The sequence below is a fragment of the Oncorhynchus kisutch genome, linkage group LG1 (genome assembly GCF_002021735.2).
Source record: "Oncorhynchus kisutch isolate 150728-3 linkage group LG1, Okis_V2, whole genome shotgun sequence".
NCBI classification, from domain to species: Eukaryota; Metazoa; Chordata; class Actinopteri; order Salmoniformes; family Salmonidae; genus Oncorhynchus; species Oncorhynchus kisutch.
In genome coordinates, this window is record NC_034174.2 from 50943103 (window position 1) to 50969023 (window position 25921).

The 25921-nt window shown below is 41.6% G+C and overlaps 1 protein-coding gene across 1 annotated transcript in view; it reads left to right on the plus strand.

The window, feature by feature from the left end:
• Positions 1 to 25483, plus strand: part of LOC109898265 (carbohydrate sulfotransferase 11) — a 28958-nt gene extending 3475 nt beyond the window's left edge. The window contains exons 2-3 of the mRNA XM_020493205.2: positions 12648 to 12730; positions 23713 to 25483. Coding sequence (XP_020348794.1) covers positions 12648 to 12730; positions 23713 to 24561 — 932 coding nt within the window. The 3' untranslated portion in view covers positions 24562 to 25483. The remainder of the gene's footprint in view (positions 1 to 12647; positions 12731 to 23712) is intronic.
• The last annotated feature ends 438 nt before the right edge of the window (positions 25484 to 25921 follow it).

Below are 25921 nucleotides of genomic sequence, written 5' to 3' on the forward strand. Positions count from 1 at the left end.
TGTTTGTCATTGTTGTTTGACTTCAGTCTAGTACTATGTGTCCCAGAAGAGACACCGACTGACTGTCTGTCATGCAGATCTCGATGGTACTCTCAGGTTGCCAAGTGAAATTAGTTCTGCCTGAGATTGCCGTCAGATCTGTAGCCATCTTGGGATATTGATGACAGTTCAGTTCAGCCCTGCTGTTCCAACCTGTTCTTTCCCCCCTGCCAGTTGCATATTCATGTAGAACACAGGAGGTTGGTGGTACCTTAATTGGGGAGGACAGGCTCGGGGTAATGGCTGGAGCGGAATGGGTGGAATGGTATCAAACACATGGTTTCCATGTGTTTGATGCCATTCCATTTGCGCCGTTCCAGCCATTATTATGAGCCGTCCTCCTGCTCAGCATCCTCCAATGATGTAGATCAATCGCTCCAGGATTAGATTAGTTTGTGTGATGTGGGAACACGGATTTCTTTGCTCACTCTGGTTTTGTTCATAATTGGCCTCTATTACTTCCAGCTGCTCTCACCATGGCACAAATCCCTATCTAGGATTGGATTATCTTCTCACACAGAGGACTACTGGGAATAGCAATGGGAATTCTCTCCATCATTTTGTTTTGTGGAATTTTGATGTACTCTGTCAACCCTGTGTTCTTGTTTTGTCCGCAGTTTGGCACTGTCACCTAAATGTTAGCTTTGAAGTTAAAACTGTTCCTAGATCTGTGCTGAAGGTCACTTTATCCCCCCTAGATTGCCCATGCTGACTCAGCAATTTCGCAGATCCCCCGTGAAGCGCTTTGAGAGGCTTGTTCTCCTCACTAGGCAAAACACTTGTCTTCTGACCGGCACATAACGGGCGTAGCATGTAAGGTGTTCCCATGTCATCAACCTGGCACGCAATTAAAGACTTCAACCTTGGTGACGATCCAAAGAACCGTCTGGAAGACGGCCCTCCTTGTGGAACACCATAGTATGCTTTGCTGCTATAGGCAGCCTTGCTACTCTTTTTACCCCCACAAATGTGCCTATACACAATATAAGCCCCCACCTGTTCTGTAATCCATACTATGTGTCTCGGGGAAAGACCAAGACGATACCTGCCCCACATCTGCTTGCACTCTCCTAAGACTCTCACTCTCGTTAAAAAAGATAACCCCCACCACCCACGCACCCGTGGATGTGCACTAACACCCTTCACATTAGAGGTCGACTGATTAATCGGAATGGCCGATTTCAAGTTTTCATAACAATCCGAAATCTGTATTTTTGGGCTCCAATTGTTTAGTTTTTTTTGTGTGTTTTTTTTACACCTTTATTTAATCTTTATTTAACTGGGCAAGGCACATTCTTATTTTCAATGACGGCTTAGGAACGGTGGGTTAACTGCCTCGTTCAGGGGCAGAAAGACAGATTTTCACCTTGTCAGCTCGGGGGATCCAATCTTGCAACCTTACAGTTAACTAGTCCAACGCAATAACGACCTGCCTCTTGCTCGTTGCACTCCACAAGGAGACTGCCTGTTACGCGAATGCAGTAAGACAAGATAAGTTGCTAGCTAGCATTAAATGTATCTTATAAAAAACAATCAATCCTAATCACTAGTTAACTACACATGGTTGATGATATTACTAGATATTATCTAGCGTGTCCTGCGTTGCATATAATCTGACTGAGCATACAAGTGTCTAAGTATCTGACTGAGTGGTGGTAGGCAGAAGGAGGCTCGTAAACATTCATTCAAACAGCACTTTCGTGCGTTTTGCCAGCAGCTCTTCGTTGTGCGTCAAGCATTGCGCTGTTTATGACTTCAAACCTATCAACTCCCAAGATGAGGCTGGTGTAACCGAAGTGAAATGGATAGCTAGTTAGGGCGCGCTAATAGCGTTTCAAACATCATTCGCTCTGAGCCTTGGGGTGGTTGTTTCCCTTGCTCTGCATGGGTAAGGCTGCTTCGATGTGGTGGCCGTTGTTGTTGTGTTGCTGGTTCGAGCCCAGGGAGGAGCGAGGAGAGGGACGGAAGCTATACTGTTACACTGGCAATACTAAAGTGCCTATAAGAACATCCAATAGTCAACATAATTTTTTTAATCGGCCGATTAATCGGTATCGGCTTGTTTGGTCCTCCAATAATCAGTATCGGCGTTGAAAAAAATCATAATCGGTCGACCTCTACTTCACATACATTGCAGCAGCAGCGGGGATCGGCCTCCACACAGCAGTGTCTCTCTCAGTAAAGCGCCTCTCTTTGGAGAGCCCGTGGAGGGGGATGGGGCCACTGCTCCCCGAGGGATTTCCACACAGAGCAGCGTTCATGGCAGGGACAGGAGAAACACACATTGGCCTTTCTACATTCTGCATCTCCTAAGATCTTGCTACTGTACCAGAAAGGGAGAGTGGGAAAGAGAGAGGATCCGCATGGGTTCTAACTTCACAGTGTTAGCTAATAGGACTTGGTCAGCTCACATTAAATGGGTTTTTGGTTGAGTGCAATGAACACCTTTATAGAGTACCATGGTATGAGTCATAATACCCATAAAACCATGTGGTCAAACAAAGAAATGATTCCAATCGTTTTTCCACCATTCATTTTTCCCATAGGGATTTTAGAAACACTTAAAATAAGGGCTGTGTTTCATGTAGGCTTAGCCTGGCATGACGTTTTAATAACCGTGTAAATCTTTTCAGGACAAGGTGACTTATCAATATACAGTATGCGGCTGTATTTACTCCCACAAAATGAAATGCTATTTAGCTGCTAATCATATAGAACTACAAATGCCATGATGATATGGATGAGACTGCCGAATAGAAGCAATGGTAAGAATCTCTGGATTAACTATCTAATGTTAGCTAAATTTAGTAATTAATACATTGGCTACATTTCTTTAAATTGACAATTCTGTAAACTGTTTAAAACTGTTTAAAATTTGAAGTTTTAAATTGACTAAATACCTGTTAGCAAAGGTGTCAGCTAGAGATGGCGTGCAGGAGCTTTCAAGGATTTGTGGTCTTGCACAATGTCTACTTTGATGCTAATTAGCATTTTCGAATCTGAGAGTAAATAGAGCCAAATATATTGATAAAAATCATCTTGTCTGATTGAGATTTAACTGGTTATCAAAATGTCACGCAAAGGTAAGCCGACATGAAACACAGCCCTTATTTGAAGTGTTTCAAAAAAAAATTATCGTGGAGAAATTATTGGAACCATTTCCCTGTTTGACCGCTAGGTTTTATGGGTATTATGACACATCCACTGTGGGGCTCTATTAGGTAGACAAGTCTGTACTTGGGTTACATTTTTTGTCACTTAGCTAGCAGATCTTTTTATTTATCCGTTATTTTACCAGGTAAGTTGACTGAGAACACATTCTCATTTGCAGCAATGACCTGGGGAATAGTTACAGGGGAGAGGAGGAGGATGAATGAGCCAATTGTAAACTGGGGATTATTAGGTGACCGTGATGGTTTGAGGGCCAGATTGGGAATTTAGCCAGGATACCGGGGTTAACACCCCTACTCTTACGATAAGTGCCATGGGATCTTTATTGACTCCTGAACGTATTGCTCATTAGTTTTCATCCAAATACATTTTAATTCATCAGAAGAATAGCAAATAGAGTGATTTGTAGATTTTTTTGTGTAACTTTCCATGGTTGTAGAATGATAATAACTAGTGCTGTGACAATACCAGTATCGCAGTATCGCGAAAATGAAAACACGAAGCAGACCAGTTTGGTCCTTTAAAAACCTGCTGTTTATAAAATATTGTGTGCTGTAGCTTGGAAAATAAATTTAAATGACTAGAAGACAACATAATGATGTCTGTTTCCAACATTATGACTGTTTTCCTAAATAAGTTACATTCACTTCATGTTTTATTTCCTTGCCACTGGTATCGTCCCGGCCCTAATAATAACAACAGGAAGTTAAGGTACTAAGAGCGCATTGATTCAATGTGTCATCTCTGCTCGTTCCTGGAATACAGTAGCTATAGTCATCACATTCTGCCAGGTCCTGCTTCGCATATTCAAAAATAGTACTGACGTTACCTGTACTCCTGGCATTTAATTAGGGAAAAAATGAAAAGGTTTGGGAGGTGTCGTATTTAAAATGTGTGCTGCCTTGACTGACAGTGGCAATTTCCATAAGGAAGTTGTAATGTGTTTATAAAACAGTTTTAAATACATCAATGTACTGTATCACTGTTCACCACAAAATGCCCCCACACCTTGGCACACGCTAGGCAAGGGCACGGCCAAAGTGACAACATTACCCTTTGGAGACCCGTTCTCTCTCTATTACTGTACAAGTTGGCTCCATTGACAACAGTGGCACTGGCAACACCTTTTTTATCATCAACATTATTTAAGCATCAACATTATTTTTGTCATTGTGATTGGCCCACAAATGGTAAAGCTATGTCTGTAGAGAAAGTAAGCTTTAAATGGTCTTCAATACTGAACAATAAATATAAACCCAATGTAAGTGTTGGTCCCATGTTTCATGAGCTGAAATAAAATATCCCAGAAATGTTCCATACGCACACAAAAAAAACGTATTTCTCTAAATTTTGTGCACAAATGTGGTTACATCCCTGTTAGTGAGCATTTCTCCTTTGCCAAGATAATCCATCCACCTGACAGGTGCGGCATATCAAGAAGCTGATCAAACAGCCGGATCATTGCACGGGTGCACCTTGTGCTGGGGACAATAAAAGGCCACTAAAAAGTGCACACAACACAATACCACAGATATCTCAAGTTTTGAACGAGCATGCAATTGACATGCTGACTGCAGGAATGCCAACCAGAGCTGTTGCCAGATAATTTCATGTTAATTTCTCTACCATAAGCCGCCTCCAACATCGTTTTAGAGAATTTGGTAGTACGTCCACTCCAGCCCAGGACATCCACATCCGGCTTCTTCACCTGCGGGATTGATTATATTTTTGGTCAGTATAATTTCAAGTTCCACAGTCATGTGTACAAGTACAGTGAAATGCCTTTCTTGCAAGCTGTAAACCCAACAATGCAATGATCAATATCAATGTAGTGCTAAAAATAACATAAGGTAGAACAAAAACACACGAGAAAAAAAAAAAAGAAGAACACGAGAAAGTAAGAAGTTACTGTATATACAAGGTCAATTGTTCAGCATGGAGATGGTTGTTTCTCCACACAAATAACATGTAATTTCTATTAGCAAGACATCAGTTAGCAAGACATTAGCAAGTTTTCAAAAAATATTATATTTTGACATGCAGTTATTCAGATCTAGCTTGCCAACTTAGTAGCTGTTGGGTTTATAGGTTATCCCCAGCTACAGTGGTCTACAGTATATCTTTCCCGCATGCCTTGCTCTGGCATGGAGAGTGTGAGTGTGTTCATTGTTCACAAGTGGCTTGACATTCAGACATGCCGAGTCTCACATGGGCGTGGAGAGAGAGACACACACATCGTCCGTTTACCTTTTTCCTTGCCACACATACATACATTTCCCTCTATACTCTTCATCTTACAAAAGTAGTATTCAATTGCCTTTATCCTTGGTGGAACTACCATGTAATGCAGAAACAGCATTGTAGACCACAGTGGCTGTCCCTGACCTTTAAATGAACCCTAACCTTAACTAAACCCTTAACCATGACCCTAACCTTAACCTATTTTTAACCAATTCTTAAATTAAATATTGGTTTGCAGGTCAGGAGTGTGCATATAGCATTTCCCCTCCTTGAGCCTGCCGCACACGTTGCTTCCTGCTTATACGGTGTATCTCTATAAAGTCACTCACTCCTGACTCATGTCACAACAGCATCATCAAATTGGATCTAATGCTGCTTAGCCTAATGGGTATATATATAGAGCTTGAAGCTCAACAGCCTTATAAATATTGCGATAGCATGCTATTGGTTGATTGGATTGGGATCGGACAAGATTAAGCTATCAGAGCCAGTCCATTCAATGTGATAGCATGAATGCTAAGAAACAAAACATTTTTCCTTAGCCATTCTTTACACTATATCTTATTTAGCATATTACATCAGGACTCCTAAAGTATATACCGTGCACACGCACAAGGCACCTATTCTTAACTCTCCCTCATCCTTGTTGCAGGTGAAGGTTTGATTGCGTGGCAGTCTTACTCTGCTGGATTCCTGATGCACCCAGCCTTTCCTCTTCTGTCAGTGTGTGTGTGTTGAAGTTAATCCACCCTGCAGTTAGGTGTCACTTTCCTCCCTCTTTTAGAACGTATGCCTTTTGGGTTAATCCAGCCACAGAACGTTGAGTTGTGTCGTTTACAGACATGGGGCACCTGGTTTCAAGTTTTAATGTCATGTGCACAAGTATAGTGAATTGCCTTTGTTGCAAGCTCTAAACCCAACATTGCGGTAATCAATATTAATGTATCACTAAAAATAACATAAGGTAGAACAAAATGACAAAATAAATCAAAATAAGAAATAAGAACACGAGAGAGTAAGAAGCTATATACAGGGTCACTTTCAATACCATATTTACATTGTGCAGGGATACTGCAGTGATAGAGTTACTGTAGATACTGTATGTATAGGGGTAAGGCATCAGAATATATGATAAACAGAGTAGCAGCAGCGTAAATGATGATTGCATGTGAGTGTAGTTAGTATAAATGTGTGTGCATGTTATGTGTGTTTTGGAGTGCCAGTGTGCGTCAGTGTGTAGAGTCCTGTGAGTGTCTACAGAGACAGTCCAAAATACAAATTTAAAACAAGGGTCAAGTCAGATAGCCTGTTGAGCCATTCTGTTATCTATTTAGCAGTCATATGACTTGGGAATAGAAGCTGTTCAGGAGCCTGTTGGTGTCAGACTTGATGCACTGGTACTGCTTGCCGTGCGGAAGCAGAGTCTTTAACGATTTTCCGGAATTTCCTTTCACATCGCCTGATATAGAGGTTCTGGATGGCAGGGAGCTCGGCCACAGTGATGTACTGGGCTGTATACACCGCCCTCTGTAGCGCCATGTGATCGAGGGCGGTGCAGTTGCCATACCAAGCAGTGATGCAATCAGTCACAATGCTCTCAATGGTGCAGCTATATAACTTTTTGAGGATTTGAGGGCCCATTCTAAACCTTTTCAACCTCCTGAGGGGGAAGAGGCGCTGTCACGCCTTCTTCATGACTGTACGTGTGTGAGTGGACCATTTTATGTCCTTAGTGATTTGGAGACCGAGGAACTTGAAGTTCTCGAACCGCTCCACTTAAAGGAGCAGTTCTCTCTGTGGGTCTAACCCCAAGAAGTTCTGGAAGACGGTGAAATACCTTGAGAATAAACCCTCCTCCTCACAGCTGCCCATGTCACTTAATGTTGATAATCTGGTAGTTACTGTGGCTGAGCTCATTTATCAACACTTCATTAAGTCAGGATTCCTATTTGACTCAGCCACGTCTCCTTGCCCGTCCAACACTTCCTCATCTCCCAGCCCTTCTAATGCGACTAACCCTGATGCTCCTCCCTCTTTTCCCCCTGACCCGCTAAACAGCTTCTCCCTTCAGGCGGTCTCTGAGTCTGATGTGCTAAAGGAGCTCCTTAAAAGTTGACCCTCCCAAAAAACATCTGGGTCTGATGGTTTAGATCCTTTCTTCTTTAACCTCTAGCGATGAGCAATCCCGTATCCGGGAGCGTAATCATAGCCTCAAGTGCATTACCATAAGGTGTTTTTAACATATGTATTCGATAATATATCTGTGGAGGCAGTTGGTTTCTCATAAGAAACGATTGGAAAATGGCTACCTCAGTATTTTACGCAAGGTTTTCTCCGGGAGACACCATGCGTCCACTCTCCCTATATGGTCTCTTACAGCCATTCTCCAATGGAAATGCCTAAAAAGACACAATGCTGCAGCCACCTTGGGGAAAACGTGGAAAACGTAAGCTGACTCCTAGCTCCTTCACAGCCATATAAGGAGTCATTGGCATGAGGCGGTTTCAAAAAATGAGGCACTTCCTGATTGGATTTTTATCTGGGTTTCGCCTGTAACATCAGTTCTGTGGTACTCACAGACAATATCTGCAGTTTTGGAAACGTCAGAGTGTTTTCTTTCCAAAGCTGTCAATTATATGCATAGTCGAGCATCTTTTCATGACAAAATATCTTGTTTAAAACGGGAACGTTTTTCATCCCAAAATTTAAATAGCGCCCCCTATATCCAAGAAGTTAAGTTTGCTGCCCCTATCATCGCCGAGCCTATCGCTGACCTTTTTAACCTGCCTCTCCTCTCTGGGGAGGTTCCCAGTGCTTGGAAGGCAGCCACGTTGCGTTCTTTATTTAAAAGGGAGATCAAGCTGATCCTAACTGTTATAGGCCTATTTCTATTTTGCCCTGTTGGTCAAAAGTATTTGAAAAACTTGTCAATAATCAACTGAATTGCTTTCTTGATGTCTATAGTATTCTCTCTGGTATGCAATCTGCTTTCCACTCAGGTTATGGATGTGTCACTGCAACCTTAAAGGTCCTAAATTATGTCACCACTGCACTTGACTCTAAGTAATATTGCTGCTATATTTATTACCATGGCCAAAGCTTTCTCTGCTCTTAAACTTGTTCTGAACACCTCCAATGCAAAGGTCATGGGGTTCGGTAAGAAGAATGTCTCTACCTTCTTGCCCTTCATGCTGTCGTCGGTGCCTAACAATGTTTGCACCATGTTTGTATTGCTACCAATGTTGTGTTGCTGCCATGTTGTGTTGTTGTCATGTGTTGCTACAATTGTTTTGTTGCTACCATTGTTGTGTTGTCTTACGTCTCTCTTTATGTAATGTTGTGGTGCCTCTTTTGTCGTGATGTGTGTTTTGTCCTACTTTAAAAAATGGTTTTATCCCATCCCTCATCCCCACAGGAGGCCTTTTGCCTTGGTAGGCCATCATTGTAAATAAGAATGTTATCTTAATTGACTTGCCTAGTTAAATAAAGGTTAAATACAAATAAAATAAATAAACATACCACAATGTATATTTATATTTTCTCTGTGTGATGTCTCTCCTCTCTGGGGAGGTTCCCAGTGCTTAGAATGCAGCCACGTTGCGTCCTTTATTTAAAGAGGGAGCTCAAGCTGATCCTAACTGTTATAGGACAATTTCTATCTTAAAGTTACCTCTTAAAACGGATGAAATGCATAGTCATTTGCTTCGGGTTAGTCTCACCTTACCATACTCCCATACTCCTGAAATCGAGGCTAGCGTTGGGTCAACACACAGATGCCACTTCAAATTGTGATGCCAAGTCTTAAACCAGTTCTCTTCCATTAAAGAATATGAATTGTGAATTCTCCCAGTAAAGAAAAAATTGACAAAATATTGAAAATGCTAGTTTTGCCAAGTGTCAAACACTGCATGTCTCAGCTGGTCTTTTATGCCGTAAAATCACATCTCAAGTGTTGCAGTCAATTGTAAAGTGGAATAAGAAAATTCAGGCGATACAAATGTATACAGTGATACAAATTTATGACGGTCGTAACTTCGCAGGTAGAAAGTCTCCTCAATTCCTTTTGACAGGGTTTGAGAAGTGCCTCCGTATAGCTTTACTCGAGAGTTGAAACATGTCGGACCACTGTCAGAAGAGGCCCTCTCTTTCTCTTTGAACTGGACAGAGACTGACTGCTTTTACGGCCTAAACAGGGCTGAGTTAGTACCAGTCATATTGTCTTGAACAGCGGAGGTCATTAAAGCAGGAGATAATATATTCAAATCGGGTATACTGAAAGCAGGTGGACAGGTCTTTACGAGCTGGGAATGACTGTGTAAAATGTCATCTGTGTATATGTAGCCCCATACCTTTTTTCAATGTCTTGATGTAAGGACTAAGAACCCACCAGATGGCCTTTACACTGCTAGAAGAGAAGTATTTCCTGAAAATGTTATGGCATGGTTACAGTATGTGCTTCAGGTGTTTGCAATGTCCTTAAACTTAACATAAACACTGTCTTGCGTTTGCCAAAAGAGCTGAACATATTAGAAACATACTGTATAAACATCTTTTCTGAATGTTGACGTCCTCTTGAAGTCATGTGCTGAGGGATCTCTGGTGTGTAGTGAGTAAGACTGCACAAACTGGTTGAATGGTAAAAACTGGTTTAATAAACATTGTTTCCAGGTCATTTGAACAACAACAAAAATGTATGTGATGTTGAATTAATGTGGAACTGATTGGGTTTGAAAAAAAGTCATCAACGTAAGGGAATTTCGTCTTTATTTCACACAACATTTAACCTAAATCCAATCACGTGGTCATTTTTGTTGTTGAATTCACGTTAGTTGACAACTAAACCGAATGTAAAACAAAACTAGACGTTGAAATGACTTCTGTGCCCGGTGGGTAAAACTCAACGGACACTATGAAAGCTTAACCCAAGTTTATTCTTCCCAGAGGATCAATACAACTGCATTAGACAAAGACATTTTCACAGAAGAACTGATATTTAACCCTTCCTCCTAGGCTGAGTCTCGTCCTACACATCTGAACAGACAACGCATCTCTGTTGCTAGACAGAACCTTTGTGATATCTGTTCTTCCTCACTTCCATTGACCTCTACCCCAAATTCCTCACTCCTCCCCAACTCAAGGCTGTCATGGTGATTGGTACCAGACTGTGACTCTTCTCCCAGAGGATCCCTCCCATAGGATCCCTGATGTCTAACAATAACATATCCTGACATAATGTAAACCATTATACATTACACTCTCTTCCTCAGTGACATGAATAAGTGTATTTCATATTCTCAGAACCCAACAGTAGTGACTAGTACGAGAATGTTACATTTTTGTGGAGGAGACGCAGGGAGTCAGAAAGCAGGTGCAGCCTGTGAGTTAATAGGAACGAACATGGACTGAATACAAAAACAGGAGTAGCGTCTAAACATGAAAACAGGAAACAGTACTACCTAATGGGTGATACAACGGAGTGCTAGATAAAAGGGAAGTAATCGGGTAGTAATAATGTCCAGGTGTGCCTCATGATGGGGCGCAGGTGTGAGTAATGATGGTTGCCAGGTGAGCGTAATGATGGGTTGCCAGGACCGGCGGTTAGTAGACTGGTGACGTTGAGTGCCGTAGCGGGAGTAGACGTGACAATTTTAGACCAAACTACAGTAGTTGGGTGCATAGGAAGACTGTATGCCACCAGTTGTAGTCTCTCCAGTCTAAATCTTTCCACCAGACTGGTGTACTGTATGGTGGCTAAGTTGGTCCTGTTGACCTCCTTAGTGTGGGTTGCAGTGCGTGTTTGTGTGTTCCACTCATTTGGTCAGAGTGACACATCAGTTTGTTTTATCCTTTTCATACTTTTATGTTCAATCCCAGTCATATTTAGTTTTTTAATTAGCTACTGGAAGTCTTGCTAATTAATTTAAGTTTTAAGCAAATGATTCTCAGTCGGTGAATGCTCCATTCTTGTACAGTAACATTAAGGAATAAATTGGTGCCATTTATGATGTCGGATTTCTGAAGACGTGCTTGATGGCACTGAAACACAGACAATTATCTCAGCCATGCCCTGTCTGGCTGCACCCTCACCAACCCTCCCCTGTCTCGAGAGACCATGTCTGTGACTCTTTGTCTCTCTCAATTCCGATGTGAAGGTTTCTTGTCAACCCACACTGTCTGGCAAATGTGATTTTTTTTTACCAAACACAGTAAATTGCATGCTTGCACCGCCAACCATTTTGTTTTTATAGAACATGAGCCACAGCATATGAAACAGAGGCTACGACAACAACAGCCTATACAACAACAATCTACATGCCACGTCATGTTTCTTAAAGTAACTTTAAAGTAGTCCCAGAGGCTTCCTACCGCTGTTTATCCTCCATCTGCTCTCTTGGTTTTCTATGATTGCAAAGCTAATTTTCACCCTTTTTCGCTTCATACTTCCTTCCACCTCCTCTGCTCCCATAAAGGAGTGCTGTTTTCAGTAGTGTTGCTGCCTTGTATGTTTAGGAGAGAGCTACAGTAAAAGATACAGTAGTCTGAATGGATGCACAGTCCTTTTTGAGGCCTGGTTTTACATAAAATACTCTCTCTTTTCTCTGTGTGCTTCTATGACAACCTGTAGGTAAGTGTTGTATGGAATGTAGTTTGGGTGTGCGCACCTCTTTGTTAGTGTTTAATGACCCTCAGGTGTGTAGTAGTGTGTACAGTATGTAAAAAATTACACATGGGTGAGTTTCTCTTTCTGGTCTCCCTGTGACTCAACTGTATTTGTGACTTTCTATTAGGCTATATTAAAGTCTCTGATTGTGGTTACATTCATACCTTTACATTTAACATGATTCATGATTATCTCTTTTTAGGAATGAATAACCCTTTTTTAGGAAGTTGCGCATTTTCACTAACACTAACTATGGCACGGACGTAAAATACATTTTGCCCTAGTTTCAACTAGGCTGTGTCAGAGTGGTCGCTTATCAAGCATTGGGCTCAACATTAAACAATCATGACATTTGCATTCAGATTGAAAGTTCAGTAATAACTTGCCATACCTGATGATTTGCCACAATGGCATAACATGGAGTGTGTGGATACCAATTTAGAATGCAGCAGAGATGGCTAGCGTTCTTGAGTGTGTACTATAGGTCATCTGCCTGTACTGACCTAGATATGTGTACCTGTGTGTGTTTTCTCAGCCTCACCGCAGGGCAGTGGGAGGAGCAGCGGCCAGGGAAAGTCAGGAAGAAGTCCACTCCAGATGCTCTATGACAGTGACCAGGTAAGTCCCGCCCACCACCAGGTAGCCTTCACATCATTGGCTGATGAATTTATAGCTACATGAATGTTGATGACCACTGAACATGTTTTGTGAGTTTTTCAAGTTTTCCAAAAAATATTCGGAGCCTTTGCTGTTTACTTGCTGAAAGTTCTGTATAATGTGAGAGTGTTAACCTTATTGGTTGAGGAAAGCTGACATTTAATTCTGCTGCGCTCTCTCGTTGAATGACAGCAAACACTTAATTGAAGAATCCCGTCCATATTTCCCACCCCTACTGTTGACCTACTGTATCACCGCAAAGGGTTGTAAGACTTTGGCTACCGAACTTCAACTTACCTCATGAAAACATTTTGTGTGCGCGGACAGCCGAAATCTCGAATTAATATATGCGTGATCTGTTTCATGTTTCATTCCATCTCTGATGTGAATGGTTTGTCTGTAAAAGCAGATTTAGATTAAATCATAACTATTAAGCCCACATTGCACTACAGATGTACCTTAAGCTACAAGGGTCGGGTGTCTTGAAATCTGTACATCTTAAGCCTTTGAAACTGTCTGCTGTAGTTACCGGTGACAGTCAGTGATTGACACAGGTGCGACCCTTGACCTTTTTTGAGGTTTGTTTACTGTCTAGTACAGCTCTTTTGAAGTTACTCAGCAGACAATAGTTCAAACGTCTGCGTAAAATTTCACAGCAGAAAATTATTTGAAGATGATTCATTTCTAGCCCTGACTTGGCGATTCCAGACTGCAGTCAGACATTGGTTAGCAAAATACAATTATTTTAGATGCTTAGGATGAAAAAAGATTAGTTATAATGCAAAGCGAATTCACACAGTTATTTTTGCCTCCTTCTCAGGTGTGGTGGGCATAAAACCATCTTGTTCAAAATAAAATAACTGACATTGTAACTTTGCTAGCATCTATCTCCCCCTCTCTCTCCCTCCCTCTTTTGACTTGTCATACCACTGTTGAAAAAAAGTCCAGACAGTGATAGGGTGCAGTATAAAGTTCCCTATAAATAGTTAGGGATTAACATGGGTAACTGGGATCCCGGGACTGTCCCAGGAACACTCTTCACATTTCCTGAAAAAATTGAATGACAAGATCTGGGAAATTACCAAAAAATGTCTCCAATGTTGCACTTCTGCAATACTACAAAATGCACGACATGCGCAGCAGCAGATTAGCAAAAAATTAAATGGCACCTTATCCGAACAGGTTGTCGCATGGAATCCTTAAACCTAGTGTATTTACTTCACACAAAGTCACCATAAATTCAAAGCACACTGTTACATTCGTTGTTTGAAGGATTGGACCAAGGTGCAGCGTGGAAAGAATTCATCATATTTATTAAATTGAACCAGCAACAAAACAAAATAAAGAGTAACGAAACGTCCAACTAAATATGATCACCAATCAGAGACAACGAAAGACAGCTGCCTCTGATTGGGAACCATACCAGGCCAACATAGAAATATACAAACTATAGTACCCACCCTAGTCACACCCTGATCTAACCAAAATAGACAATAAAAAGGCTCTCTAAGGTCAGGGTGTGACACACATGCATAATTGATACTGCAGTACTGCACACACACCAGACTGCAGTTTATGAGCCCTACAATAAACCCCTACAGTATGGCCTATAAAATAACGTGTGCCTCTCTGAGCTGTCATTGTGACTCTTCAGACAGTCACAAATTGAATCTGCACAATTCACTACATAGACATCTCTGTCTGTTAACAATTCATGAGGGGAAATTCTAACTTCTCCTGTCCTACAGCCTAAGCTATTTTCCTATCCAGTCCCAATCCCACTGAAACCCAAAATCCTGAGTCCTGTCCCTTATGAAAATTCCTAACCTTATTCTGTAATCGCCTATGGCTGTCAAAATACCGTTATAACATTTTCCCTGCTTCTCTGCGCTGTCTCGTACTTGCTGCCCATATGAGAGCTTCAGTAGAGAATGTGTGATCAACAAACAGTATGAGAGTAGATATGAATATTTTTATCTTGACATTTAAACTTTTTCCACTCTTCAGCTCCCGGTTATTCATGAGCTGATCTGCAAGCTGTATGATCATCAACTTGATTTTGCCAAATAGAGGAGATATTCTGACATTCGTTGAAGGAGGTTACCTAGCAAGCGTAGCAACTTTGGTCGTTTGACCTTTGTTTGACTGCCGTTGCAAACTTTGTTTGATTCTACAACGCTTTATTCGGGGTGTGTCCTGGGGGCCTCTGTGTCGAGATAGCCTACCGCTGAAATGCGATGAATTAATTGAGGAACATGATAACGCTCAGAATTTATGAATGGCCTGTTTTGCAATTCACAACAATGGCATTGGCGATCAAAGATAGTTACTATAACATTACTAAAATATCTGTTTAATTTGCGCTAAAATCTTTACATAGTGGCACAACCAAGCCGGTGCAGCGCCCCTCTTAACCCTGGCATAGTGACCATATCTTGGTTTTAAACACTTTAAGTGGGTAATTCTTTAAGTGGGTATTTTTGCGGTATTTCCCCGGACTCTCTCTGTTAGTAGGAATTATTCCCGGTATTTAAACTCCAGTATTTAAACGGGAAAATATGAATCCCTAATAAGTAGCCTATAGAGTTGTACTTTATAGGCTACTTAAATACCTCATGACATTCTTCTTCTAAACAAACATCTATACAGTGTGTCACTATGACGGTTTGACATTCTGGTGTCAGCAGAGGCAAAAAGCTAACCTGTGGCCTGGAACTCTCTGCAATTACTTTTCATCAACACAAGGTTCGCTAAAAACCTTATGGCAACATTTTACATTACATGGGCATTACTCCAGGGTATTTGTAATGTAGAAAACATACATAGTTCCGGGATGTGTTTGTATGTACATGTTGTGGTATATTATACAGTATGACATTACGTAGGGACTGTTCCAGAACTAAGACTTGGAGAGAATGTGAGAGAAATTAGCTTGGCTGTTGCCAATTAAATCATACAGGGAGGGTAGTCTGAGGCTCATGCCAAATGACAGAACTGCTTGAGACATTATTTACTTATAATCGCTTGCAGTTTTCTTTTTAGTTATTTTGCACTTAGCTTGTCCAAAGTGGAACTCTGTGCTCTTGCTATACTTTGAGGAAATGTGTTTGAGTTTATGCAGGCAGCAAGCAAAACTGGTGGAAGATTTTAACAAATATTATTCTGATTTGTCTAACTTTAGTTTTGGAACACGAAAGGGTGTAATTACTTTATACTGGAAATGTAACTTAGGCAAAGGTTTTACAATGCATGGAGAGTTGACCTTGCATGCTTAAGTTACCCTTATATGCTGACTACCCTTATATGCTGACTACACTGGCCATGCACGTACGTCCGCATGCGCCATCGCAAGCATTTAGATTTTGTTCATCCATACCAGACGCGATCATGACTCGCAGGTAAAAATATTTAAACCAACTGTGAACCAACTATATTAATTGCGGGTCATGTCAAACACACATGAAATATTCATGGACATTTATCTAGCCTCTATTGCTAACTTATTTGTCCTGGGAGATAAATATTGAGTTGTTATTTTACCAATGTACGATAACCAGAAGATGGTGGCTAGTTGATCAACAGGATTTTCACCCCAGGTCGAGGGCTTTGAAAACAGGGTTAAACTCCAGAATGGAGACCTCTCTCTCACCATTACCTCAGCTGGGCTACTATGAGTGTTTCTGCAATAACAACATTTTACAGGATGTAGAACTAGTCGTTTTGGTCCCCAATGTAAAATCTGCTCATGTTGGAGATAACGTGAAGCTTACTTGCCACGGCTCAACTGAAAAACTCCTGACTAGGGTTTGGACACTTTCCGTGGGAATTAACGGGAATTAATGCAAATATATGCACATTTATATTAATACCATTTAAATGTAGAAGTTTTTAGCATTGGATATATTTACCATATCATATAGAGACAGAAACATAAACCTTTTACCTGATCATAAGTTGACATAATTGCAAATGATTCAATCCTTCCAACAGAAAAAAAATAAAAACAAATTGTTACGAATTAAACTTTAATTAAATGAGTTGACTCTTCACATGGGATGATTTCACTGAACAACAAAAGAAAGGGAATATTGAATGATTCCCAATGATCCATCGCATCTCCCAAAAACGTTTTCAACATACATCTGTAAAATGATAGTCTAGAAACTAAAGCTTTGGTTGTCTTCCTCTCAGGCTTCCATGTCTTCTTCCTGGACCTCCTCAATGTCCACCTTTTGAACATCAGACTCTGAGGCCTCATCTTCACTGTCACTTTACAACCTTGTTGAGGATGGCTTGTTGTCAGGCTCAAAAAGCCTCAAATTTGCCCAGATGGCCACCAATTTTTCAACCTTTGTATTGGTCAGCCTGTTGCATGCTTTGGTGTGTGTGTTCCCAAACAAGGAACAGTTGCGCTCTGAGGCGGCTGATGTTGGTGGTATTTTAAGGATGATGAAGGCAACAGGGGAAAGAGCCTCAGATCCACAAAGTCCCTTCCACCAGGTGGCTGATGAGATATGTTGGCACGACTGCCATATTGCATCTCCATCCCAAAGCCCTTGCTTGGAAGTGTACTTCCCCAGAATGCCAAGAACCTTGCCCTCATCCAGGCCAAGGTGGCGAGACACAGTAGTGATGACACCATAGGCCTTCTTGATCTCTGCACCAGACAGGGTGCTCTTGCCAGCATACTTGGGGCCCAACATGTACGCTGCAGCATGTATGGGCTTCAGGCAGAAGTCTTCACGCTTTTTGATGTATTTCAGAACTATAGTTTCCTCTGCATGGAGCAATAGTGTAGTGGGCAGGGCAGTATGGATTTCTTCTCTTACATCTGCAAGCAGAGTCTGAACATCAGACAGGATGGCATTGTCTCTCTCAATCCGTGCAATGGCCACTGCTATAGGTTTCAGGCTGCTTACTACTCTCTCCCAAAATACATCATCCATGAGAATCCTCTTGATGGGGCTGTCCATATCGGCAGACTGTGATATGACCATTTATTGGAGAGACTCCTTCCCCTCCAGGAGACAAATATATGATGACAACACTACCCCAACGGGTGTTTCTGGATTTGACCGCTTCAAAGTGGTGCTCTTATTCTGCTCAGTTTGCTTGGTGAGGTAAGTTGCTGCTATAACTTGATGACCCTTCACATACCTAACCATTTCCTTTGTTCTCTTGTAGAGTCTATCCATAGTTTTCAGTGCCATGATGTCCTTGAGGAGCAGATTCAATGCATGAGCAGTACAGCCAATGGGTGTGATGTGAGGGTAGAACTCGTCCACTTTAGACCAAGTAGCCTTCATGTTCGCAGCATTGTCTGTCACTAGTGCAAATACCTTCTGTGCTCCAAGGTCATTGATGACTGCCTTCAGCTCATCTGCAATGTAGAGACCGGTGTGTCAGTTGTCCCTTGTGTCTATGCTCTTGTAGAATACTGGTTGAGGGGTGGAGATTAAAGGTAGACCGATTAATCGGAATGGCAGATTAATTAAATCGGTAATCGGCATTTTTGGACACCAATCATTGCACTCCATGAGGAGACTGCGTTGCAGGCTGACTACCTGTTATGCGAGTGCAGCAAGGAGCCACAGTAAGGTGCTAGCTAGCATTAAACGTATCTTATAAAAAACAATCAATCTTAACATAATCACTAGTTAACTACACATGGTTGATGATATTACTAGTTTATCTAGCTTGTCCTGCATTGCATATAATTGATGTGGTGCCTGTTAATTTATCATTGGATCACAGCCTACTTCGCCAAACAGGTGATTTAACAAGCGCATTCGTGAAAAAAGCACTGTCGTTGCACCAATGTGTACGTAACCATAAACATCAACGCCTTTCTTAAAATCAATACACAATTATATATTTTTAAACATGCATATTTAGTTAATATTGCCTGCTAACATGAATTTCTTTTAACTAGGGAAATTGTGTCACTCTCTTGCATTCTGTGCAACAGATTCAGGGTATATGCAGCCATTTGGGCTGCCTGGCTCATTGCGAACTGTGTGAAGACAATGTCTTCCAAACAAAGACAGCCAACTTTGCCAAACGGGGGATAATTTACGAATTTGCGAAAAAAAAGCACAATCTTTGCACAAATGTACCCAACCATAAACATCAATGCCTTTCTTAAAATCATTACACAGAAGTATATATTTTTAAACCTGCATATTTAGTTTTAAAGGAATTCATGTTAGCAGGCAATATTAAACTAGGGAAATTGTGTCACTTCTCTTGAGTTCATTGCACACAGAGTCAGAGTATATGCAACAGTTTGGGCCGCCTGGCTCGTTGCGAACTAATTTGCCAGAATTTTACGTAATTATGGCAACATTGAAGGTTGTGCAATGTAACAGCAATATTTAGACTTATGGATGCCACCCGTTAGATAAAATACGGAACGGTTCCGTATTTCACTGAAAGAATAAATGTTTTGTTTTCGAAATGATCGTTTCTGGATTTGACCAAGTTAATGACCTAAGGCTCGTATTTCTGTGTGTTATTATATTATAATTAAGTCTACGATTTGATAGAGCAGTCTGACTGAGCGGTGGTAGGCAGCAGCAGGCTGTATTGCCAGCAGCTCTTCGCAATGCTTCAAGCATTGCACTGTTTATGACTTCAAGCCTATCAACTCCCGAGATTAGGCTGCAAATACTAAAGTACCTGTTAGAACATCCAATAGTCAAAGGTATATGAAATACAAATGGTATAGAGAGAAATAGTCCTATAATAACTACAACCTAAAACTTCTTACCTGGGAATATTGAAGACTCATTTTAAAAGAACCACCAGCTTTCATATGTTCTCATGTTCTGAGCAAGGAACTTAAACGTTAGCTTTTTTACATGGCACATATTGCACTTTTACTTTCTTCTCCAACACGTTGTTTTTGCATTATTTAAACCAAATTGAACGAGTTCAAAAACTCAGTGACTGATTAATAATGTTCACCTCGAATAGAAGTAGAGGGACTTTTGTCAGAGGTTGCTTGTTGTGAGCGGTGAGGTAACTTTATGCACTTGGCCAGATGATTCTGCATCTTTGTTGCATTCTTCACATATGATTTGGCACAGTATTTGGAAATGTACACAGCTTTTCCTTCATTAGCTGCAGTGAAATGTCTCCACACATCAGATAGTGCCCATTGCGTTTTTCTGTAAAGATTAGGAAAAAATGAGTTAAAAAAAACAAATACAATTCCATGTACAGATAAATAGTTAAGCAGTTAGATTAAACAACTCCTTTGTAAGATAATTTTTTGTTAAATGAAACATGTATGGAAACAGGTGAATTAACACTCCTCAGTTAGCAGGCTCAAGCAAGCTAAAATCCACATGATAGCAAAAACTAACTAGCAGAAATTGTTAACAAGTTAGAAATGATTTAAACACACTTTGCTGTAGGCAACTATTTACTAGTTAACAAACAATCTAGTATGTCATTTAAAATATTTTCACCCCACCCAGTATTGTAATCATAACTTACCAGAAAGCGTGTAGTCCTTGGCTCAGACGGTGTAGTAGTGTGGGTTCAATAGCATCTCATTAGTGTACAAGATCTTGAGAATCAGCTGTACATGTGATTGTATTGAATTGGGGGTAGTTTAATCAAAATATGCCAAAGACCTAGAATTGCCTTATGTGCATCCCACAAAAAAAGTTACAAGTTAACTGTTATAAGTTAACTTTTTTCAATGAATTTAAGCCAAATTCCCCAAATTTCAGGGCTTAACTTCCCATGGAGAATTTCCAGAAAATGTACCAGAATGTTTCCGATTCTTTGCAACCCTACCCCTGACAGTGAGGTACAGGTCTATTGGAAAAAGATCAGAAGAATGTTTTGTCTGTCATAGGAGATAATTTTTACCTATGGCCCTAGATTTTAGAACAGGGTATCTGGGTCAAATATCATAGATACTTACCGACAGGGAGACCTTTCTCTCACCCTTACCGATTTAAAGCTTTCTGATCAGGGCAATTACCAGAGGGGAATTACAGATGCTGTCACCTTCACAGTCACTGTCCCTGTTCAAGAAAAACACTCTGAGGACACAGGAATGTTGCCAATTGGTATCACGTTTAGCACACCTTATCGATCGGACGACAGAAGAAGGCAGAGAGAGTTTGGGTGATGATCGTACTGAGGAGGAGCCCCTGAGATCAGGAGAGAACAGAGTTTGCATAATGATCGTACTGTGGAGGAGAGAGAACAGGAGGATCGGGAGAGAACAGAAAGGTGAATGATCCGTCTGTTCACATAGAGATGAAAGAGCTGCCAGTGCCAATCTCTAAACCAGAACATGTTTCCCAGAAAGAAGAAGAGAAGGGAAGAATCATAGAATAAAGGGAAGGTTCTGTATTGCTATCACTCTGTGTATCCAAGACCAAGAAAACATATCCCCTAATGTACAATAGAGCACCAGCATGTTGTGCAGCAGCGGCGTAACTCTCTCTACTCTCTACTGCCGACACCAGCATGACTGACACACACTTCATCGGTATCATTCATTTGTTTCTCTATTATTAAACCCTCTTGAGTTTAAACCTAGTCTAAGCCCTCTCTAATTTTAAGACCACTTAAGGTATCAAAAAAATACAGGGCAATGACATGTCCTCCTAAAACTGTTTTTAACACAAACTCTCTTTGTGATATCGAAATTCGAACAATGACAGTGTGTTGAATAGACTTATTTAGGAAAATTCAAGGATGGGGGGGGGGGGGGGGCATGACTTTGAAATAGGCAATTAAAATCTTTAATTCACATGACCTCCAAATTATGATCTCTGAGTTTTTAGTAAGTTATCTATGATTAATCGTTCATCCATGTGGGGTTTCATGCTCCTGAAAATCAATGAGAAGATGGGAGAGGCGGGACTTGCAGCGCGTCATGTGTGTCAAATAGAACCAAGTTGTATTTTAGCGCTTGGCCTATGCAGATGCTCGTTCACGCGCATGAGCGGTGTGGGTGAAATGGTTGAATAATATGTACGTGGAAATGGATTTTGCAACGCTTGCACATGCAACGGGGCCGGTGTGGTTTGCGTGTTAGGTTTACGAGGAACCCATTGAATCTACTTGAGGTCAGTCGTAGCCGACAAGGTAAGAGTATGTACCATAAAAATACATATTGCTCCACTAATTCCACTCAAGATTGTCATATAAGATAGTCTTTACACTGTTATTGATAATGGATGACATTGATAAGAAATTGCTTACCTGGTGCCAAAAGATAAAGTTATAGTTTTTACTTGATCTTTTACTTGATAACTTCTGCTTGACAAAATTGTGTTTTATAGAGAGATATAACTTCCCAGCTACACAATGAGTGAAGGCTCAGAGTTGGCATCGTTGTAGCCTGCTTGAGTGTGTCCTTGAGCTTTCAGTGTAAACAGTGTCTTCTCAAACCAGCTCACATATGCCACCAGACACAGACACAAACTGAGAGCCTCTGCATTTGGCTGAGTAAATGGAAGGAGTAAATACAGGTTTTGTACAGGAAGGAAGCCAAGTTGAACTGGTTGACCAGTAGTGTTGGTATTGACAGTGTGTCGATGGGAGAGATTTACAGTAAATATGATTATGACATCCAGCTACAGTGTGTGTGCACATGGGAGAGAAATGGGTCATTAAAACTCAACTATCAAAACTCAACTATCAAGTCTTAAATTTGACAAACAATAAGATCATTTAGAGAAGATGTAATTCAGAGTCATTCAGCACGAACATACTCGTCTCGGATGCAGATTCCCTAATGCACACATTTTCATCTTATTTTCTACCTCTCCGCATACTCTCAATTTTCTGGGGATTAGCTCCATTCTTGGACAGATTATGCCTATTACGGTTAATCTCCCAGACATTTATACTATTACATAAGCACGTAGCGAACTCCTTTTCAGAATGAATTTTCTGTGCGGGTAAGGACAAGGTGTAGAATGAATTCTATGAAGTGACGTTGGAATGCGAGGAGCGTTTCTGCCCCTGCAAGTAACTTCCTAATGTCAATAGACTGAGAAGGTCCAAGCCTTACTTTTGAAAGGGTGTTTTTTTCCCCCTCATATTCGGGTTGAAAATGGCCCCATACAGACACAACCCCTAGCCCCTAATAAGGTACTTGTGTAAATCTGAAAGAATTGGATGGGTATAAGCAACATGTAAACAAAATTCCATCCATCTAGCCTCTCTGATTCAGAGGGTTGGGTTTAATGCAGAAGACACATTTTGGTTGAATGCATTCAGTTGTGCAACTGACTAGGTCTCCCCTTTCCCCTTCATTTTTACATTTGACATTTTAGTCATTTAGCAGACACTCTTATCCAGAGTGACTTACAGTTAGTGCATCCATCTTAAGATATGTAGGTGAGACGACCACATGTCATAGTACATACATTTCTCCTCAATAAACTATCTGCAAAGCCAGTGCTACTAAGAAAATACAAGTGCAAGTTGTTATTTCGAGAAAAGCAATGGTGTTATTATACTTTTGTTGATTAATCAAGATACGGGCAAGGTGGCGCTACAACAACATTGCCTATACCTATCCAATTATTTTGGATGTACTTGAAGTGTGTTTGGGCTAGGGGTTGTTGTGGGGCCAGAACCCTTCGTAGATTGTCCAGCCTTGTGTTCAGCCTCATTAAATATATATTTTTTCGTATTGTGTAGACCAGTTTCTTGTCTCCCATTCTGCAATCTGATGAGTGTTGAAACTTCCTGTGTTAACCTGTTGAAATATGCCAATGTGTTCAGTAACATGGATATAAAGTATCCCCCAGCCATAACCATCTCACTTTCTACTCACCTCAAGAAAACAAACTGTGATCAAACAACACGAGACATCTACCAGAATTTCAGACAAATTCAAGCTGTTTTTTTTTTATGTCACTACCTGGAATACTCACTAAATCCTCTCCTCTCTTCTCCTGTAGCTGGAGCAGTCGGCAGTGCAGGTGACCCACCAGGGTCGGCGGGAGCTGCTGGAAGACGCCTGCCGCTCGTACACGCGCAAGCGCCGCGTCCTCATCCCTGAGGACCTCAAGCACATCATTGTGGACGACCAGCATGGCCTGCTCTACTGCTACGTGCCCAAGGTGGCCTGCACCAACTGGAAACGAGTTCTCATGGTCCTGACAGGCGCCGCCGGCCCCCACCGCGACCCCCTCGCCATTCCCGCCAATGAGGCCCACGTGCCGGGCAACCTACGCACCCTCTCTGAGTACTCCACCTCCCAGATCAACCAGCGACTGCGCTCTTACCTGAAGTTTGTGTTTGTGCGCGAGCCTTTTGAGCGGCTGGTCTCGGCCTACCGCAACAAGTTCACACGGAGCTACAACACAGCTTTCCACAAGCGCTATGGCACCAAGATCATCCGCCAGCATCGGCCTGACCCGCAGGCCGAGGCGCTGGAGCGGGGCGACGACGTCTCCTTTGAGGAATTTGTGTACTACCTGGTGGACCCGGCCACGCAGCGTGAGGAGCCCTTCAACGAGCACTGGGAGCGGGTGCACACGCTGTGCCACCCCTGCCTCATCCACTATGATGTGGTGGGCAAGTACGAGACGTTGGAGCAGGACTCCCGCTACGTGCTGCAGCTGGCCGGGGTGAAGGGCCAGGTGACCTTCCCCACCTCAGCCAAGAGCACCAGGACTACGGGAGACATGGCTGCCCAGTTCTTCCACAGCATCAGCCCCTTCTACCAGAAGAAGCTGTACAACCTATACCACATGGACTTCCTGCTGTTCAACTACTCCACGCCGGAGTACCTGAAGTTTCGATGAAGTAACTCTTCTTAGGAGTAGGCTTTGTTTGAACCGTCTGTCATAAGGACTAGGTAATGCAGTTGTAAGCATGAAGTCGTGCCCAGTCCCCACTAGCTTATTGCTTGTGTCGTGGCAGCTTGAAGTAGTCAAATATCAGACAGCTGATATCAGCTGTTTGTATGACTTTTAGCAGCTGTTGCTTTATAACAACATTTGTATAACCTATGACAGAGGGCTCAAGATAATTGTTACAGACAATTTTAACATGGATCCCGGGACTCTCCAAAGCACAATAACACTTGTTACTGAGAGACCTAACCTGGTGAACTCTAAGCAACTAACTAAAGATATCTTTCATATCAAAGGTAAGAGTGGCTTTAAGATGAGATGTCCTCACAACTGGGAATTGGACACTTTCTCAAGATGGAGAAGTTGACTAAACTAGGCAAATTATTTTGTACTGTAACAATGAGCCACTGGAGATTGAACTGTTGCCTTTGTATGTGTAAAATGCACCTACAGTATAGTGCACATTATCTCAAAATGACCAAACTCTATGACACCACCAACAAACCTTGTTTTTTTCTTTCAAAGTTTCTATTGTCACCAACAATGTTCCATTCTACAGTCAGACTAAGAGGAACACAAGCTGTCTGAAAATAGTATTTATCTCACAGGGGTGCTGAAAGTCTTCATATTAGTGCCTTTGAGTGTTGGCCTTATGACTCAAAGGTGTATGACATCCTTTGGAAATGTGACTGATGTCAGCGTCTTCTTTGTACTGTAGCGAGTGTCTCTGGTGTGTACAGAGCATGGCATTGACTATCATTGTGACATTTGCGTCTCGATGTCAACAAACTGCGGTTAGATCACACGGAGACATTTGGAATATCTACCATAACTTCTGACATATTCAAATAAACACATAAACACTGCTGTTTTTGTGTGTCCCTGTCTGGAATGCTGGTGGACCGGTCAACATCAAGGATAAGAATCCAGCTGTGCAATATGTGGAATTTACTGTGTGAATGTTTGAAATATTGAGGTAAAATCAAGCTGTTTTGTAGTTGTTTTGAAAGAAAGTATGGAAAGCCGATTTGTGTCCAATGTTCAGAAAGATGAGCTGTCATGATAGTCATTATTATTACCAGTCTTCATGTCTACACTCTTAATATTGTGCTAGCATCAACAGTGACACCCCTGGAGGCTTGGAACCCTGTCTGATAAAGTATACCTAAAGGCCCGCCGCGACTGTACGATTTTAGCCATCTTATGCCACGATTTTGCCGTCCCAGACAAAATGTCCACGTCGTAGGCAAATTCTTAGGTCGTAAATGATTGTCGGAGGTCTTGGCTCGTTCAGTATGACAAGGCCTAG